At 49.7% G+C, this 18979-nt stretch overlaps 1 protein-coding gene across 6 annotated transcripts in view; it reads left to right on the forward strand.

The window, feature by feature from the left end:
- Positions 1-18979, forward strand: part of MOV10L1 (Mov10 like RNA helicase 1) — a 38581-nt gene that overhangs the window by 3698 nt on the left and 15904 nt on the right. For all 6 annotated transcript variants that reach the window (XR_012511029.1, XM_074375814.1, XM_074375813.1 and 3 more), the window contains exons 2-11: positions 2310-2472; positions 8018-8130; positions 8600-8787; positions 10017-10157; positions 10414-10658; positions 11041-11173; positions 12156-12350; positions 16221-16335; positions 18105-18282; positions 18550-18620. Coding sequence is in view for 5 of the 6 variants with exons in the window: in XM_074375814.1 (XP_074231915.1) it covers positions 2310-2472; positions 8018-8130; positions 8600-8787; positions 10017-10157; positions 10414-10658; positions 11041-11173; positions 12156-12350; positions 16221-16335; positions 18105-18282; positions 18550-18620 (1542 nt within the window). In the remaining variant the exon portion in view is untranslated. The remainder of the gene's footprint in view (positions 1-2309; positions 2473-8017; positions 8131-8599; positions 8788-10016; positions 10158-10413; positions 10659-11040; positions 11174-12155; positions 12351-16220; positions 16336-18104; positions 18283-18549; positions 18621-18979) is intronic.

Consider the following 18979-nt stretch of genomic DNA (forward strand, 5'->3'; position numbering starts at 1 on the left):
CTTGGCACCTTTGTTGAAAATCATTTGACTATATATGTGAAGGTTTATTTCTGGTTTCTTTATTCTGTTTCATTGGCATTTTGTCTGTCTTTACACTCTTTTGATTACTACAGCTTTGTAGTAAGTTCTAAATCAAAAAGTGTGAGTCCTAAGTAACAAACGTTGGTGAGGGTGTGGAGAAAAGGGAGCCCTCGTGCGCTGTGAGTGGGAATATAAACTGGTGCAGCCACTGTGGAAAACAGTGTGGAGGTCTCTCAGAAACCTAAAAATAGAGCTACCATATGACCCAGCAATTCCACTCCTGGGTATATACCTGAAAAAAACAAAACCACTAATTCAAAAAGATACACACACACAATATTCATAACAGCATTATTTACAGTCTCTAAGATACAGAAGCAGCCTAAGTGTTCATCAACAGATGAATGGAAAAGAAAATGTGGCATATATTTACAATGGAATACTACTCAGCCATAAAAAGAATGAAATTTTGCATTTGCAGCCACTTGGATGGACTTGGAAGGCATTATGCTAAGTGAAAGAAGTCAGACAGAGAGACTGTGTATAATGTCACTTACATGTGGATTCTTAAAAAGTACAACACACTAGGGAATATAAAAAAAGAAGTAGACTTATGGAGAACAAATGAGTGGTTACCAGTGAGGAGAGGGAAGGGGTGAGGGGGAACATGGGTAGGGAATTAAGAGGTATAAACTATTAGGTATAAAATAAGCTACAAGGATATATTGTATAACATGGGGAATAGAGCCAGTATTTTATAATAACCATAAATGGAGTATTACCATTAAAAATTGTGAATCACTGTATTTTACACTTACAATTTATATAATGTTATACATGAACTATACATCAATTTGAAAAAGAATGATGGTGAATTCATAGACATTTTTTATATGTTGACTTTGTTTCCTGCAAACTTGCTAAATGCACTTATTAATTCGGGTAGCTTTTATTATAAATTCTGTAGCATTTTCTACATAGAAAATTGTTTTGTCTGCAAATAAAGCTAGGTGTGCTTCCCCCCTCAAAAAAAAATGTGAGTCCTCCAACTTTGCTCTTCTTTTTCAAGACTGTTTCAGCTGTTTTAGGGTCCCTTGAGATTCCATATGAGTTTTAGGATTGGGTTTTTCTATCTCTGTAAATCATCACTGGGATTTTAGTGGAGACTGCATTGAATCCAAAGATTGCTTGGATAATAATGATGTCTTGATGTTAATCCATGAACATGGGATGTGTTTCCATTTATTTGTCTTCTCTAACTTGTTTCAGCCACATTTTGTAGTTTTCAGTATACAAGTCTTCCACCTCATTCATTAAATTTATTCCTAAGTATTTTAGTCTTTTTGATGCTATCGTAGATGGAATTGTTTTCTCAGTTTACTTTTTTGGATTGTTCATTGAAAGTGTACAAAAATACAGTTGATTTTTGTGTGTTGATTTTGTATCCTGGAACTTTGCTGAATTCATTTATTAGTTCTAACAGGTTTTGTGTGTGTGTGTGTGTGAATTCTTTTAGCATTTTCTATATATAAGATCATGCCATCTGAAAATAGATGAGTTTACTTCTTCCTTTCCAGTTTGGATATTCCAATTTGTATACATTTAAATTTTCTTTTTCTTGCGTAACTGCTCCGACGAGGACTTCCAGTGTTATTTTGAACAGAAGTGGTGAGAGCAGGCATCCTTGCCTTGTTCCTGATCCTAAGGGGAAAGCTTTCAGTCTCACCACTGAGTGTGATGTGTGCTGTGGGTTTTTCATACATGGCCTTTATCCTGTTGAGGAAGTTCCCTTTTTTTTCCTAGTTGATTGAATGTTTTTATCATGAAAGGCTGTTGAGTTTTGTCAGATACCTTTTCTGCATCAACTAAAATGATTGTATGTAAATTTTTCCTTCATTCTATCAATGTGGTGCATCGTATTGATTGATTTTCACATGTTGAGCCTTTGCGTTATGGAGTAAACCTCCTTGTTCGTGATGTGGAACCCCTGGACTACACAGCTGCATTTGGTTTGCCAGTATTTCGTTGAGAGTTTTTGCATCAGTGTTCACAAAGGGCATCGGCTGGTAGTTTGCATTTCTTTTTTTTTAATTGTGTTTAATTATTTTGTTTTGGTAGGGGGCAGGTAATTAGGTCTGTTTATTTTTAGGGGAGGTACTGTGGATGGAACTCAGGACCTCGTGCAGGCTAAGCATGCGCTCTACCACTTGAGCTACATCCTCCCCGCCAGTTTGTGTTTCTTGTAGTCCTCTGCTTATGTCTTAAGTAGCAGTTTGTCTGCCTTGCAGGTAGAAGCTGTCTCGGATAAATGGGAAGATGACAGCAAAAACCACAGCCCAGGGCTGTCCGACTCCAGCCCCCGGGTGCTGATTGGATGCGTGACCTCACTGAGGAACGGCGCTGGCTACATCAGCCAGACCACATACTTCTCCCGGGAGAGCGTTTGTGAAGGTGCGCTGGGCGGGTCTCCGCCTCACATTTCAAATTAGGTTTTGTGGGTTTTAAAAATGTCCATGGTTAGATTTGAGATGGCTGTGCGCATCCTCAAAAGGGCCACACCTGGGGTCACAGCTGGGTGCGCTTCATCTGTGAGGAGCCTTGGGCGGAGCAAAGGCTCCTGGCGCGGGGTGGACGAGCCGCCCTTTGTCGTGTGTCCATTTGTTGGGTGCAGCCACGAAGTTCTGGGTCATTGTCCCTTTCTCATAATTAGTACTACTAATCTAAAACAATAGTGTTATACAGAGGTCTTATTATTTTTTAAGTACTTCAGATGTTTTAAAACAGGAGTTGGGGATAATCTTGTATGTTTCCAAGAGTACAGGTCCATTTTTAATTGCATTTATTTTTAGCTGATCGAAGATTTTGTTTTTATACCTAAAGGAACACTTTGTCAGCATCACTTACTGAGTTTGACTGAACAACTGTGTATTGTGTGCTTGCTGTCTGCAGTGGTGGGTGGGGGCGGGGCAGGGGGAGACCGAGATGCGTGAGCCCAGTGCTGCCCCCTGCGGGGAACCAGACCTAGACGTGCTCTGTCTTCCGGCAGGGCTTAGAAGGGCTGCCTGGGGGCGGTGCTGGCACGGGTGCCAGCTGCACAGCCTGCTGGGCTGCATGTGCAGAAAGGGGTTGGAGCAGGCTTCTCTGCCACCCTGACAGCCAGGAGCCCAGGTACAGGAGGGCTGTCACCGTGAGCTCGGCCCACCGGCCAGCTTGCTGTCTTACGTTTCTTGGATGTAAAAGCCAGGACTCTGACCTTGACCACTAATCCTGGGAGTTCCCAGGATGAGAATGACACATGGCTGTAGCAGGGTGTCACTCCCGGACACAGCTGGAATGTGCAGAAGGCCCACCCTGAGGACAGGCACCCGCAGCACAGGAGGAGGGCTCTCCCAGCGCGGCCCAGTCCTCTCCAGCCCTTAGAGTTGCATTGTTCAAAACCTATTTGCAAAACTAAAATTCCTTCTAGAAAAAAGAAAAATGATACCTGGGTACATTGAAGCATTTTAAAAGAGTTTAATATTGATTATTCAGTTATTCTTGGTACATAAAACAATCTAATTTCTTAGCATCCCTAATCCCACGTCACTGGTATTGTTCTGAAGAACGTACAGTTTTCAATATGATCTTACTTTCATTTTTTCATACAGTGGCCTTGAAAGCTGCATTTTATGGTTAATGAAGTTGTAACTGTAGGCACCTTTGATTGGCACTCCCTGTACACTACAGTATAATATTTTTAATTGAGGAAATACTAGTTTGTGTGTGGGTGGTTTCCTGTCTTTACTGATGAGCTTTTCCATTTCATAATTTTCTCGTTTCTAGTGTGGCCTTTTCTCTTCTTCCTAGAGAAGTTCCTTTAGTGTTTCTTGTACAGCTGGTTTGCTGCAACTGAATTCTTTTAGCTTTTGCTTAGATATCTGTGAAGCTTTTGATTTGTCGAATCTGAACAAGAGCCTTGCTGGGTAGAGTGTTCTTGGCTGCTATTCCTTTCCATCACTTTAAATATGTGGTGCCCTCCCTTCTGGCCTGCAGCGTTTCTGCTGAAGAATCAGCTGATAACTTTATGGGAGTCCCCTGTATGCTATTTGCCACTTTTCTCCTGCTGCTTTTAGTCGAGGAAGTACTAGTAAGCTCAGAGCAAATTTTGCCAAGTGTAGATATTCACAAGTCTGTGTTTTTTCCCAGATTTGTATAACTGAAATGTGTAACTTTTTCAGCCCAAATGTTTTCTCTTTTTTTTTTTTGCCTGTGAGTACAGAGGTGTTAAATATTTTCATAAACTAAAACCTATCAAATAAGTCATCTCTGTGATTTTTCTTTCCTAGAAATTTGTTTTTTTGGAATCTTACACCAAACTTGGAGGCTGTAAATTTGTAGGCCTTGTCAATTTCATGCATTCCATCACTGAGTATCAGTTTATCCAACTAAACGTAAGGGCATGAGGGCCTCCCTGAAAGGCTCCTCACACAGATGGGCCGATGTCGAGTCCCATCCTAGGAGCTGAGCTTTGAGCCACGTCCACGCGCAGGGTCTCCTTGCTCCGCCGCCTCCGTTGCTTTTGTGGGGAAGTCAGGGTCACTGTTGCTGTATTTTCAATAACTGCAATTCACAAAAGGCTTCAAAGCTGAACATTTTTTGCTTCCACATCTACTGAATACAACGATTAAATATTTCCAACTGATTTTGAACAAAATGTAACCAAAATTTAGAGGTCTTGCTTAAAAACATGTAAAGGCACACCATTGCTGATTTACAGAGTGCTTCTTCAAAGGTTCAAATGTTTGTGAAATTCAGACAGCGGGGCCGCCAAGAAAACCAGGCTGCCAGGTCCTGTGGTTTTCTTTGTTTTGCCACAGTCTTGTAGTTGGGTCACCTTTGTGCACCAGTCTGTTTTGACCGCTGCGGTGGCGGCCTGCTGGAGGCACAGCGTGCAGAGGCAGACAGGACTGGTCTGCTCTGCAGCTCCCAGTATGTCCGCCCCACAGGTTCCCGGCACCATACGCAGGGATCTTGTTTTATTATGGTGCTTTGTTCCAGCAAAACTTGTGTTCGTGTAAAATTATGTGAAAACCTGATTTTATCTTCAGTGTTGGATTTTTAACTGATTTGTAGCATTCACAATAACTTCAGATATTTCTTCTTCAACAGAATAATCTTCCAGAATCTTTGAGTCCATGATTCTGATGGAGGGGAAAAATCCAACTGGTTTTTGAATTTGCTTCACTATTTTTCTCTCTAAAGTAACTGATTCACTTTAGAAGAACTATTGCTTCACTTCTTTTTTTTTTTTTTTAGGTGATTTTTGATTAGTTTATTTCTTTTTTTTAAAAATTTTTTTTGAGTTATAGTCATTTTACAATGTTGTGTCAAGTTCCGGTGTAGAGCACAATTTTTCAGTTATACATGAGCATGCATATATTCATTGTCATGTTATTTTTTCACTGTGAGCTACCACCAGATCTTGTATATATTTCCCTGTGCTATACCATATAATCTTGTTTATCTATTCTACATATGCCTGTCAGTATCTACAAATTTTGAACTCCCAGTCTGTCCCTTCCCACCCCCTCCTTGGTAACCACAAGTTTGTATTCTATGTCTATGAATCTGTTTCTGTTTTGTATTTATGTTCTTTTTTTTTTTTTTTTAGATTCCACATATGAGCAATCTCATATGGTATTTTTCTTTCTCTTTCTGGCTTACTTCACTTAGGATGACATTCTCCAGGAACATCCATGTTGCTGCAAATGGCGTTATGTTGTCATTTTATGGCTGAATAGTATTCCATTGTGTAAATATACCACATCTTCTTTATCCAGTCATCCGTTGGTGGACATTTAGGCTGTTTCCATGTCTTGGCTATTGTAAATAGTGCTGCTATGAACACGGGTGCAGGTGTCATCCTGCAGTAGGGTTCCTTCTGGATATATGCCCCGGAGCAGGATTCCTGGGTCATATGGTAAGTCTATTCCTAGTCTTTTGAGGAATCTCCATACTGTTTTCCACAGTGGCTGCACCAAACTGCATTCCCACCAGCAGTGTAGGAGGGTTCCCTTTTCTCCACAGCCTCTCCAGCATTTGTCACTTGTGGATTTTTGAATGATGGCCATTCTGACTGGTGTGAGGTGATCCATCATCATAGTTTTGATTTGCATTTCTCTGATAATTAGTGATATTGAGCATTTTTTCATGTGGCTATTGATCATTTGTATTTCTTCCTTGGAGAATTGCTTGTTTAGGTCTTCTGCCCATTTTTGGATTGGGTTGTTTGTTTTTTTCTTATTAAGTCATATGAGCTGCTTATATATTCTGGAGATCAAGCCTTTGTTGGTTTCATGTGCAAAAATTTTCTCCCATTCCGTAGGTTGTCGTTTTGTTTTACTTATGGTTTCCTTTGCTGTGCAGAAGCTCATAAGTTTCATTAGGTCCCATTTGTTTATTCTTGCTTTTATTTCTTCTAGGAGAAAATTTTTGAGATGTACGTCAGATAATGTTTTGCCTATATTTTCCTCTAGAAGGTTTATTGTATCTTGTCTTATGTTTAAGTCTTTGATCCATTTTGAGTTTATTTTTGTGTGTGGTGTAAGGGAGTGTTCTAGCTTCATTGCTTTACATGCTGCTGTCCAGTTTTCCCAACACCATTTGCTGAAGAGACTGTCTTTATTCCATTGTATATTCTTGCCTCCTTTGTCGAAGATTAGTAGACCAAAAGTTTGTGGGTTCATTTCCTGGCTCTCTGTTCTGTTCCATTGGCCTATATGTCTGTTTTTGTACCAATATCATGCTGTCTTGATGGCTGTAGCTCTGTAGTATTGTCTGAAGCCTTGGAGAGTTATTCCTCCAGCCTCTTTCTTTTTCTTCAGTAATGCTTTGGCAATTTTAGGTCTTTTGTGATTCCGTGTAAATTTTATTATGATTTGTTCTAGTTCTGTGAACTATGTCCTGGGTAATTTGATAGGGATTGCATTAAATATTGCTTCACTTCTTATGTGTGTCTGGGAGGGTTTAGAATAAAAGATTAGCAAAATTGTGTCAGACAGTTACCTGGTAAATGAAGCCATGGTTTACACAACGTGTTAATGCACCTTTAGGGCTTGTTGAGTTGTGCTCTGGGCACGTCCTCCGAGCACACGGACTGACCTCGCGTCCAGCGCTTCCAGAGGCCTGTCTCCTGGTTCTGCCCTGCGGTGTTGCCAGTGTGGCCTGTGCATAGCAGTGGACGCCGTGCGTGTTATGGGCTGTTGTGTGCTCGTCACCAGCTCTCCTGAGAAGCAAACTCAGTATTTAATTATGCACATTTGATTTTTGAGCTTATTGCTGCCAGAAATGTTTATTGTAAAGTAACAGAAAGGTTATAACTAGTTATAGCTTTACAGCAGGTACTACAGCCCACCTGTTCAGGCCACACTCTCCCTGTTGGTGTCAGGACTGCTCAGCCACATCACCTCACCCAGCCTGCAGGTTCCTAGTGTTCCCGCCCAGGCAACCCTGCATGTCCCTGACGGGGCGGGGGACTCGCTCCATGGCTGGAAGGAGCTGACATGGAAGCAGGGCACCCCTTCTCCCCCTAGACTGGAGGAGGGGAGAGGAAAGAGGGGAGGTTGCAGTTGTTCATAATACTTTGTTGCTGTGTTTGTTTGTTTGTTTGTTTTAATGAAAAGCATGGGGAGGATTGAACCCAGGTGGGATCCTGAGACTCTGCTGGAACCAGGTGTATCCAGGCCTGACCTCAGACCTCTCTGAGGACCCTGCCCTCACCTTGTGGGCTGGAGGGTCAGGCTGTGCAAAGGTTGGTCTGTAATAGCCTCTGCTCTCTCTGAGCAGGGTAAATGGAGAAGAGAATTAGGTTGATAAGCTGGTTTCTGACAGGCGGGAACAGAGAGCTCCTTCCTTAACTGTTCACGTGTATGTCAGCACAGTATAACTTCGGAGTGAATTGCACATTTTGAGGTTACAACATTACCAAGTAACTCAGCCTGGTTTCCCTGCCTTGGAGGTTTTGAGCCCTGCAAGGGAGACTGGGTGGAGGCCGAGTACTGGATCCGGCCGGGCACATGGAGCAGCGAGGCCGTATCGGTGAAGCCGCTGAGGTACAAGCGCGTGGACAGGGTAGGTGCCAACCCTCCTCATCCCTGGCTCTCCTGGGTGTGCCAGGAAGTCAGGAGAACTGAGGTTCCGTCTCAGCTGGAGGAGACCCTGTCCTCTTACTGGGAGTGCTGCCTCCCTGCGGGGAGGCACACAGTAAAGCTCTGGGGACAGGTCTGCACAGGTGTCACGATGCCCTGGGTGTTGGGGGCGAGCGCGGGGAGACGCAGGCTCTGAGCACAGGTGTCACGATGCCCTGGGTGTTGGGAGCGAGCGCGGGGAGACGCAGGCTCTGAGCCTGCTGTCACCACTGCTGTGGGCCCAGAGAGGGGCCAGGAGAGGAGGGAATTGAGTCTGCGGGAGAGGGGAGGTGTGCGCAGCCTGAGGTGCCCCCTGCCCCTGGGACCCAGTGCTGTGGGCCAGCTCAGCAGGCGTCGGTTCCGGCGGGCCCCATCCACATGTGGTAACTGGCTCCTGGGCACCCTGCGGACAGGTCTGCGTGTCCAGCCTCTGTGGAAGAAACGGGGTGATCGACGACTGCATCTTTTTCACCTTGGACTCCCTAAAACTTCCAGAAGGATATGTGCCTCGGAGACACGACTTGGTCAGTGCAGTGGTGGTGGAGAGCAGCCAGTCGTGCTACGTGTGGCGGGCGCTGTGCCTGACCCCTGTGCACAGGCGGTGAGGAGACTGGCTGGGCAGGGCTGGGCGGATCCGGGGCTGCATGTCGTAAGACAGAGTAATGGCGGGCTGTGTGTGGTCTTCATGGCTAAGTGAAGGCCGAGTTAAAAGTTGCCTCGTTCCTTAATCTCATGGTAATGATCTTCGTACTTTGGTGGGTTTATGCCTTCTGTTACTCCTTCCCCCGTTGGCATTTGTTAGAACACACCGCACGGTAGGTGCTGAATTTGCCATCTCCGCTCCTGTGCCCCCTCCCGCCCCCGCGCTCTGGGGCTAAGCGGCAGCCCTGCCCCGCCTCCCGCTCCCTTCTCTGCCTGCTTTTCCCCTTTGGCCCTTATCTCCAGTGAGCTTGTTACACGGTTTTCAGATTGTTCTGTTTTTGAGCTGATCTCCTCACTAGAGTGAGTTCTGGGTCGCACCTACCGAGTGCCTGGCCCGCGTCCCCAAGCCACGGGGGTGTGTGCGGTTCTGCTGGGAGCAGAGCGGCGGGAAGTGCCCCACGATGCAATGGGTGAATGAGCCTGTCCCTTCTTGGCTGTGATAAGTGTCTGCAGAAGGGCCACCAGGCCCGGGGCTACCGGGCTGGAGAGGCGCCGGCGCACGTGGTGGACAGAGGAGGCCAGGGGGAGCGGGCGTGGGAGGGCCGTGTGTGTGACAGCAGGGACTTGCAGGGAGCTGACTGCGAAGGGGTCACTTGTGTGGTCGAGGAGTCGCTGTGTGTGTGTGAACAGCAGCTAGTTTCTGAGTGGGGCTGCAGCCCGGGGTGGGGAGGTGGGGAGCACCAGGGGACAGTGGGGTGAGCTTCTCGGTGGCACCATCAGGAAGGTAGAGGGGCTTCTCCACGGAGGGTGGAATCACCTCATTTTCTGAAGAGAAAAGTTCTCATTTAATTGTTTTCAAATACTTTGTAGCAACAACTCTTTCCAAATGAAAGCTTAGCAGTGGGTCCCTGATGAACACCCCCCACCTCCAGCAGCCTGGGAGGGACGGGGAAGAGGACAGTGGGACGAGGGGCCCCGGGGCATCTGGAGAACCTGCAGCTGGTGGAGCCCAGCATCAGGCCTCCTGGTCCCCGGTGTCACCACTGTGTCCCTCCGCTTCTGCTCCCGAGTTCTGAGTGTTGTCGCTCCATGGTCACCTCTCTGGGACTTCGCTCCTTGTCTCCGGCCTGAGGGGGGAGGCTGGCGGCGCCTCAGACGCGCAGCCTGACGCTGCTACGCTCCCTCCAGGGACTTCTCCGCCCCCGAGGAGGCCGCCGGGGAGGCCTGTGGAGCCCTCTTACAAAACAAAGGTGACATCGAGGTCACAAGGATGACAAATTTTGGAACAATGAAAGAAGGAGGATGTAAAAGTATGGTAATCTGTATAGAGTAAGTTTGCCACTCAAATAAAATTGCTCATTAGTTTACATGGGTTTTAAACTGTAATTTAAGAATTTTTATAAGATCAACTTTATTTTTCCTACATGTATCTATTTAGGTTTTCCACCCTGAAATACCCTTTTAACTTGCACTCATAAAAGTATTTCTCGTTGCCTTTCACTAATTAGATTGAATTCTGAGTTTTATAGTAACTGAATGTTTTAGCTTTAGAAATCTGTGTTCACAACTAATTCTCTTTTTCCAGGAATAAAGGAGACGTCCCTCAGTACTTAGTCTGTTGCAAACTGGCTGGCTGGGACAAAGCTAAACAGTTCAGATTTCAGATGCTGGATAAAACTCAGAGGTGCTCCATGGTGTCTCTTGTTTCTCTTCCTGAGGAGGAGAAGAATTTTTCAGATGAAACTATTAACTCATTAGACAGCTGCAGAAAAACCGACACCTGTCAGACATTGGAGAGCAGCCTGGGGAACAGCAGAGCAGTCTCTCCAGGTAGACGCTTCACTGTTCCCATGACATCAGCCTCCGGAGCCTGGCAGGTCGGGCGCCGGTGCAGCTGCTCTCTGGGGCCCTGGGCAGGCGAGTGGCAGTAATTTCTCTGCAGTCCCTTTGATCTGGACCCTTCTCTGATACCCGGGGTAAAACAGCTTGAGAAACACCGGAAGTGCTTCAGACAAGCGCTTCCCAGGAATGACTCCAGATTGGGGAGGGGCTGCCTACTGTCCCCTTACTCGTTGGCCGTCCACCGTCTGTGGTTTTGTGTCTGTGTGTGTGGCGGTCTCTGTGTGATGCTTATGTCCACCATCCTGCCACCCCTGGGAAAGGAAACATGTTTACCTTTGGTCTAATTTTAAATTCAAATTTCATCTCCCAGATGACTGTGTCTGTAAAGGAGGAAGCGGAGAAAAGGAAAAGTGTGCATCAAGGAAACAGGTGACAGAGCCTGAGCCCGGCAGGCTCATCCCTCCAGGCGGACAAACCCTGGTTGTGATCATATGTGAAGCGAAGTACGTGGCTGGAGGATGTGGAGGGACTTTACTGTGGGGACAGCTGGACACTTGTCTTTTTAGGTTTCATGTGTGGTGTTCTAGGTTGAATGTTACAAAAAGTATTCATAACTATTTTGATGGGCCGAAACTGTAAGAAAAAGCATTGCTGGAGATGGTGGCTTGAGTGTGCGTGCACATCAAGGCCCTGCTGCCCTGCCTGGACTCCGGACTGGCCGGGAGGACGGCGCAGGCAGGGCTCCCCCAGCCCTTCTACTCCCTTGGCTCAGCCTGAGACCTCCTCGCCCCTCCCTCCGCCTCCACCTGGGCAGCCAGGCAAGACACGGGATCCCGAGCCCTTGCGGGTCCTTCCTTTCTTCGGCCTCCTCCCCGTGTCCAGGCTCCCCGCCTGGTGGTCACCCATCAGCGAGCACTCGGGCTGCAGCCCTTAGTCCCTCCCTCATCTCACGTGCACCTGCTCATCCTCGACTTGTCAAACAGTGGGTCTGGTTAGATCCACGCCTTGCCTCGGGCTGGTGGTGATCCGTGAGCACAGGGCAGTCCTGCGCCAGCAGCTTGTGACGCAGCTCCTATAGGCCATCTGTAACCCGTGGTGGTGACAGTGGTGGTGCAGGGGGCGGTGAGGAGGCCAAGCGCCGGGTGTGCAGTGGAGCTGGGACCCTGGCAACAGCAGAAACTGGGCAGGAGGCAGAGTGAAAGTCGTGTCTTCTTGGTCACATGACACAATTCTGATTTAAACTGGGGAATACTGGAAATGTATTTCCTGTTCTTAAGTCTGAGAATTACAGAGAAGACCATTTTAGGTGCTTGATTTTTATCTTGGGAAAATGCTACATTGCTTACGTCCCCTTTTTCCCTGAGAAGATTATCAAAAGCGAAGGAGGACGGTGGTTCGGTAGCTGTGTGATTGTCCTCATGTGAGTGAAGGGGAGTGTGTGGGACCCGCTGTCTTATTGGTGACAGCCGTGTTTGGTTTGTCCAGGAACTCCGGCCGCTGCAAGGAGCTCCTTCTGCTTTGCTTCTCAAATTTCATAATCGGGCGATTCCTTGAAGTGACCGTCGTGAGTGAGGAGGAGTCATTGATAGCGGTCCGAGAACCGTTTTCATGGAAAAACTCAAAAAGTTCCCAAGCATTAGCTTCTACAAAAACTACAGTTGTTGTGACCACGCAGAAAAGGTACCGTGGGCGGAGGGGACAGGCCAGCCGGCTCTCGGGCCAGCAGTGTGAGGGATCTGTGTGGCTGCTTTGCTGTTGGAGGGAGACGGGCGTCCCCTGTTCCACTATTGTTCTGGGGTCACGCTGGGAGGAGAGGGTGGGGGACAGGCACTGTGGAGAGGACTGCAGCGCCCCCTAGTCTCGGGGTGATCTCCCACAGCAGGATGCCATTTGACGCTTGCCCTCAGCTCCTGCCACCTCTCATGTTCCCACAGCCTAGCCAGCCCATCTCCCGAGACGTCCTGTGTCCCACATGGGCACCCGGAGGCGTCGATCTGCAGCAGTCAGTGAGACATGGCTGGTGTGACTGCGAGCCGTTCACAGCACCTGAGTTATCTTGTTGAGCGCTAACTCAACAAGCTTGGCTGCTTGAAGTCCATTTGAAGATGTAGCATCTTTGAAAAATGAAATTAAGAAGGAAAAAATCAGCTAGTAACATATGGCTGGGGGCTTGGGGATGACCCGGCCTTTAACTGGGGCGTGGTCTGGAGAATGTGTGGCATGTCCATATTTTCTTGTCTGCAGCTATGAAACCCAAAATCTGAACAGCAGATTTTGTTTTTTTAAGCTTACCAAAAACTCTGATCTCTGGGGCTGAGGGGATGTTTGGTGATAGCACCCTGTGTCTTGTGGACACTTACCCTCAGGCTGTAACTGATGGCTTTGAGCGCTGCCCAGAACCCCCTCGGGTGATGTGTGCCACTTCTCCAACAGTGGAAAGTCCTGGATTTCAGATCACACCTTACCCAGAAGCAACTGAAGATAAGGTACTATGACTGGTGCTGATTTGTGGGCTGAAGGAAGAATCTCCCAGCAGAGTATTGTGTGGCTGTTAACCTTGGGGTTGAACTGTTGTTTGAATCCCAGCACTGCGGATGGGAAGCTGTGTGACTTCGGCCAGTTCCTCAGTCCCTCTGAGCTTTAGTCTCATTTGTAAAGTGGTAGCCACTTTGGCTACGTGTGGCTGTGAAGATTAAATGTGCGGTTTCTGGCACAGGTGGTCAGTAGTGACCAGTCGATAGTATCAGTCGTTGGTCATGTGAGCAGTGGTCAGACGTGTCCTAGGACTGGAACCTGGAACATGGGAGCAAGAGGCCGCTGCGGCCTGCGGGCAGCAGGGTCCAGGTGGTTGGGCTCCAGTTATGGGAGCTTTTACGAACCTCTGGCTGTCACTTAGTGGTGCACTAAGCAGCCTTCTTGCTCTGCTTCGGCTTTACTAGAGGAGTGAAATAAGCCAAGAGCACGGGTGTTTTAATTCTCTAGTTAGTTACTTCCCTTTGAATGTTAATGTATCGTTACCATACGGAAACGTCCGTGAAACAGGACCTTTGTTTTCCGCTGTCAGAACAGTGACCCAGAGTGCCTGTCCTCCTTGGCTTGGCATCCTTGGAACTGCCAGTGTCTGCACCTGCTCAGCCCCATCAGCAGACAGGCTGCCTCAAGACCTGAGCCCACAGCTTCCCCAGGACCCAGGCCTCTCCACCAGTGTACCAGCACTAGTCCCGGAACCCCCAGGGCCCTGCAGCCCACCCCCCAGCAGGCCCGCACCAGCCCTGGGGCCCCATAGCCAGCAACATTGTGACCGGCCCCACCCGCCAATGGCCAGCAGCCTCCACACAAGACAGGACCTGGCAACTAACCAGACCAGGGACCAGCCACGCCTACGAGACCACCCACGCAGCCCGCACAGCATAGAGCTCTGGTACTCAGAGCGGGGTGCACACTGCAGCCCAGAGGGTGCCTACAAAAGGCCACTTCTCCTAGATCAGGAACTGTAAGGAACCTACCAGATACAAAGAAATACAACCCAGCAAAAGAGTGGCAAAAAGGAGGTGACAGAGAAACATGTTGCAAATGAAGGAACAAGGTAAAACCCCAGAAGCACTCACTGAGTGAAGTGGAGGTAGGCAGTCTACCTGAGAAAGAGTTCAAAGTAATGGCCATAAAGACCAAAGAACTCAGGAGAATGGGTGGATACAGTGAGAAATGGGAAGTTTTTAACTGCGTTAAAAAATGTAAAGAAGAACTAAACAGACACGAAGACACAGTAGCTGAAATGAACAATGCGCTAGAAGGGATCAGCGGTAGAGTCAGCGGCGCAGAGGGATGAGGCAGCTGGAAGACAGGGTAGCGGAAATCACTGGTGCTGAACGGATAAAGGACTGAAAAGAAGTGAAGACAGTGTAAGGGCCCTCAGGCACATCAGTGTACCAACACTCGCACTGTAAGTTCCCAGAAGGAGGAGAGAGGGAGGGAAAGGGCCAGAGAGCACATGTGACTTCCCTCCCCTGGGGAAGGGGACAGTCACACGGGTCCATGCGGCGCAAAGTCCCACACGGAGTCAACCCAGAGCTGCCCACACCAAGGCACACTATGATTAAAATGGCAAAAGTAAAGATAGAGAGTATTAAAAGCAGCGAGCTACATACAAAGGAGCACCCGTGAGGTTACAGTACAGCTGACTCTCCAGCAGACACCCTGCAGCTCGGAAGGGACGGCACGATGCCTTCATTCAGAGTGATGAAGGGGAACCTGCAGCCGAGGGTACCCCACCTGGGAGGGTGCGTTTGGACTGATGGCGAGGTCTGAAGTTTTACAGACAAGCGAGAGGTAAAAGTTCCTTACCACCCAGCCAGCTTTACAAGAAATATTAGAAGAGCATCTCTAAGTGGGGAAAAGGCCATAACTAGAAACACGAAAATTACAAACGGGAAAAGCTGACCGGTAGAGGCGAGCACACAGTGAAAGCACTAGAGCCAGCGTGTGCAGAGCCGGTGCTGAGGTTAGAAGACGGAAGTGGTAGTCGTCTGTGTCCATAGCCAGCAGCTAAAGGATGCACAAAACAAGAGGATGTAAAATAAGAAATTATTACAAAACAGTCATCGTGAGGGAGGAGAGTAAAAGTGCGGGGCTGTTGACGTGTGCTTGAACTTGGGATCAGCAGCTTGACTGCACAGTGGATGGATAGCTGTGTGCGCTCAGCAGCTGTGATGTCTGTGTGGGGACAGATTGTGACAAGACATTGTGCTGATCGTTTTGAAATGCAGAGAAGTAGCCAGTCCCTGTGTTGTTTAACAGGAACTAACATCCTGTTGAAGGTCAGTTATACTTCACACACAGATTCCGAGAAAAAGAGATCAGATTTGCAGTCACCCGGGATGGGGGAGGGGGAATTGGATGAAGGGGGTCAAAAGGCACAAAGTTCCAGTTGTAGGACAGGTGAGTACTGGGGTATGATGAGCAGCAGGTCGGGTGTAACTATAGTGCTGCTGGGTGTCACGTGGGAGAGCTGCCCAGAGAGAGAGTCCTGGGAGCTCGCATCACAGGGAAGAGCACTTTTCCTCACTTTTCAGTGACGCACCTGGTGAGATGACGGCTCACCAGCCCTACTGTGGCTGTCATCTCATGACGTGCGCAAGTCAGACCACGATGCTGCGCGCCTTAAACTTGCATCGTGCTGTGTATCGGTCACATCTCAGTCAAACTGGAAGGAAAAACAGTAGTAAGAGTTGAGCTCATTGGAAGTTTAGAAACTGTTTTCAAGCTCACTGGTCCCTGGGGGTCGGTTCCTGGGGCGCTCAGCCCCGTTGTCCTGTTGCAGGCAAAGCAGCTCTACTCTCCTGCTCACGGAGATGCCGGGCAGGGCGAGCAGGCCCCAGAGCTGAGTCCCACTCTGCAGCCCACGGGCGGGGGCCCGCAGCTCACGTAGCAGCTGTTCTGGTGGCTGAACGTCAGTCTTTCTAAAATAGGGAAGGATGTTTAGGTGAAAACGTCTGGTATCAAATGCCTGGTGATTACAGGTTGTTTTTAATGTGTGATTTTCTTTTTAAGGAACTCAAGACGACAGCTTCCAAGTTTTCTCCCACAGTATCCTATTCCAGACAGACTGAAAAGGTGTGTGGAACAGAAAATCGACATCCTGACCTTCCAGCCACTGCTGGCTGAGGTAGGAGAGTGTCTGGTGCGGAAACTGGTGCTCCTCCAGAGGTGGTGCCCTCCTCACCCCCGGGCTCTGGGGTTGGGGCGGGGCGAAGAGGAGGAGGGAAAGAAACCCTGTGCCGCCAGCCCAGCCCGTCTCCCAGACCTGTGGCCAAGCAACTCTGAGCCGCTGAGAGGGGGCCTGCGGCTGTGCAGGCCGACGGTCAAAGAAGGAAGGAGGCCTCACGTGGCCTCCTTTGCCGGGACCATCTTGCCCACCCCCCGCCCAGCTACACTGTTGCTCCTCTCTTCTCAGGCCTGCTTGTGACGAGCTGAGGGAGCCCGCCTGCTGTTTCAGGTGGAGGCTGGAGCCAGGAGGGGGAGGGGACTGCTGGAGGGGGCACATCCACGCAGGGTCCGGGAAGGGAAAGGGTCTGTCTCTTTGGCGGTGAGGAGCTCGCTGCCCCTTCTTGAGGGTGGGGGGCATTTTCCGGAGGCTTTTGGGGTCCATGGGCTGAGGCTTGGCTGAGCAGAACGAGGGCCCTGGCCTGTGTGGCGTCAGGGTGAGAGGGAGGGAAGAGACTGGGAAGTGGCGGGAGGAGACTTGTGGAGGATGGGGGCCCCTTGAGTGTGGAGAGATGGGGCATCAGGAGGAGAGGAAGAGGGTCTGGAGGGAAGCTGGGGCGGGGGGTGTCTTGCCCTGAACCCACAGAGCATGCCTGCCTGGGAGGCGCGGGGCCCTCTGTCTGCCATGCCAGGGAGTGACGCTGCCTGGACCGCGGGGAGGCTTCTTTGTCTCTGCTTGACGTGCGTGGTCTTTCCTCAGCCTTCGCGCTGCGTGTACCACAGATGCTGTCCTCGTGTACGGCTTCCATCACAGGGTCCTCTTCGGTCCTGTTTCTGCTGGTTGCTTTCTCCCTCATTGTGGGTTGCGGTTTCTGCTTATTTCCACGCCTGGTCATCTTTGTTCAGATGCCGGACGCCCTGCATTTCGCCCTGTTGGGTGTTGCATGTTTTTCTCTTCCTGAAAATGTTTCTGAGTTTTGTTTTGGATGCAGTTAAGTTACTTGGAAACAGTCAGATACATTCAAAGCTGGCTTTAAGGCTTTGTGAGGTGAGGCCAGAGTGGCTGTTAGGTTAGGGCTGCTGCATGCTGAACGCCCCTTTACCCTAGGCCTTTCCATTCGGGCCAGCGGGCCTGCGCTGCTCTCAGGCCTGTGGGTCTGAGGGCTGTCCTCTGTGATCCAGTGGTTCTCAGCAGGTGGCACTCCCCCCGGGGGGACGTTTTCAGTTGTCACGGCTGAGGGTGCTAACAGCCTCTGGAGCAGGGAGGCCAGGAGTGCTGCTAAACACCGTGCAGTGCCTGGGACAGCGGCCCGGGGGAGTGCCCATCTAGGGGCCCTGCCCTCGCCCCTTCCCGGGATGCTCTCCCACAGCTGGCCGACAGAGTTTCTTGTGTTTGCACGTGGACCAGCGCTCAGTTGGTGGCTCAGAGGGGATGCTGGGAAGCTCTGCTGCCCCCCTTCCCGGCCCTCAGTCCCCAGCCCCACCCCCTGCGCTCTCTCTGTGTGCAGCTTGGGGGCTCTGTCGGGGGCAGCTGGGTGGCTGCGAGCTCACTTAGATGGGTCCCCATCTCAGGCTGGCTTCCCGCGCCACCTGGTGGTCAGCGTGGAAGGCCGTCGTTCCATCGGTCTGTCAGACTGACGGCTCCAGGGCCGCCGACGTCCTGACGTGCCAGTGTGTGTGAGAGAGAGAGGTGTCACCCTGCTGTCACTAGCGCACTGGGTTCTTTTTCAGCTTTTGAACATGTCCAACTACAAGGAGAAGTTTTCGGCTTTGCTGTGGCTGGAGGAGATCCACGCGGAGACGGAGCTGAAAGAGTACAACGTGACTGGGGTCACCCTGAGGAGGAACGGGGACCTCCTGGTTCTGGAGGTCCCCGGGCTGGCCGAGGGCAGGCCCTCCCTGTACGCAGGTGCGCTGCTCACGGGCCACGTGTTGCTGGGCGGCCTCACAGACGCTGGGCCAGTCGGAAGGAGCACATTTAACTGGCAGCACCAGCCCTGCCCAGCCCGGCCCCAGGCCGTGCATGGTCTCCCTGAAGGCCGGGGCGCGGCCAGCATTCCCCGCGCTGACGGGCCCCGCGCAGCGGCCCCAGCAACGCGTGTGTTGCGCTCCACTTCTTTAGACGGTGTGACTTCACAGTTCTGTTGTTTTACACGCAGTGATGTCTTTTAACTAGGTGACAAACTGATTTTAAAAACTCAAGAGTACAACGGACACATCATCGAGTACATTGGCTACGTGATGGAGGTGAGAGCCGCTCGCTTGCCTCGAGGACCTCCTGCCCCACTCTGGGGGCGGCACGGCCCTTGGGGTGGATGGCATTTTGGAAAATTCAGGGTAAAGTGAACATTTCGATAAATCTGACGCATAAAGAGAACTTTGTAAAGAAATCCTGTTGTTTTCAGTCACGTAAAACACACTCACCTTCAAAGTTACCACAAGTAGGTCATGATGTTTGCACGTCAGTGTTTGTTTAGTCAGATGTGGGCGTCTGAACACAGTCCAGGAGAGGGAGCCTCGGAAGGCAGCCTGCACGTAGGCATCGGGGAAGGTTGTGCTGGTGTAACCTGCCGCCGCCACACCTGAGTGTGGTCTGTGCTCCTCCA

This window comes from Camelus bactrianus, chromosome 12, assembly GCF_048773025.1.
Source record: "Camelus bactrianus isolate YW-2024 breed Bactrian camel chromosome 12, ASM4877302v1, whole genome shotgun sequence".
NCBI classification, from domain to species: Eukaryota; Metazoa; Chordata; class Mammalia; order Artiodactyla; family Camelidae; genus Camelus; species Camelus bactrianus.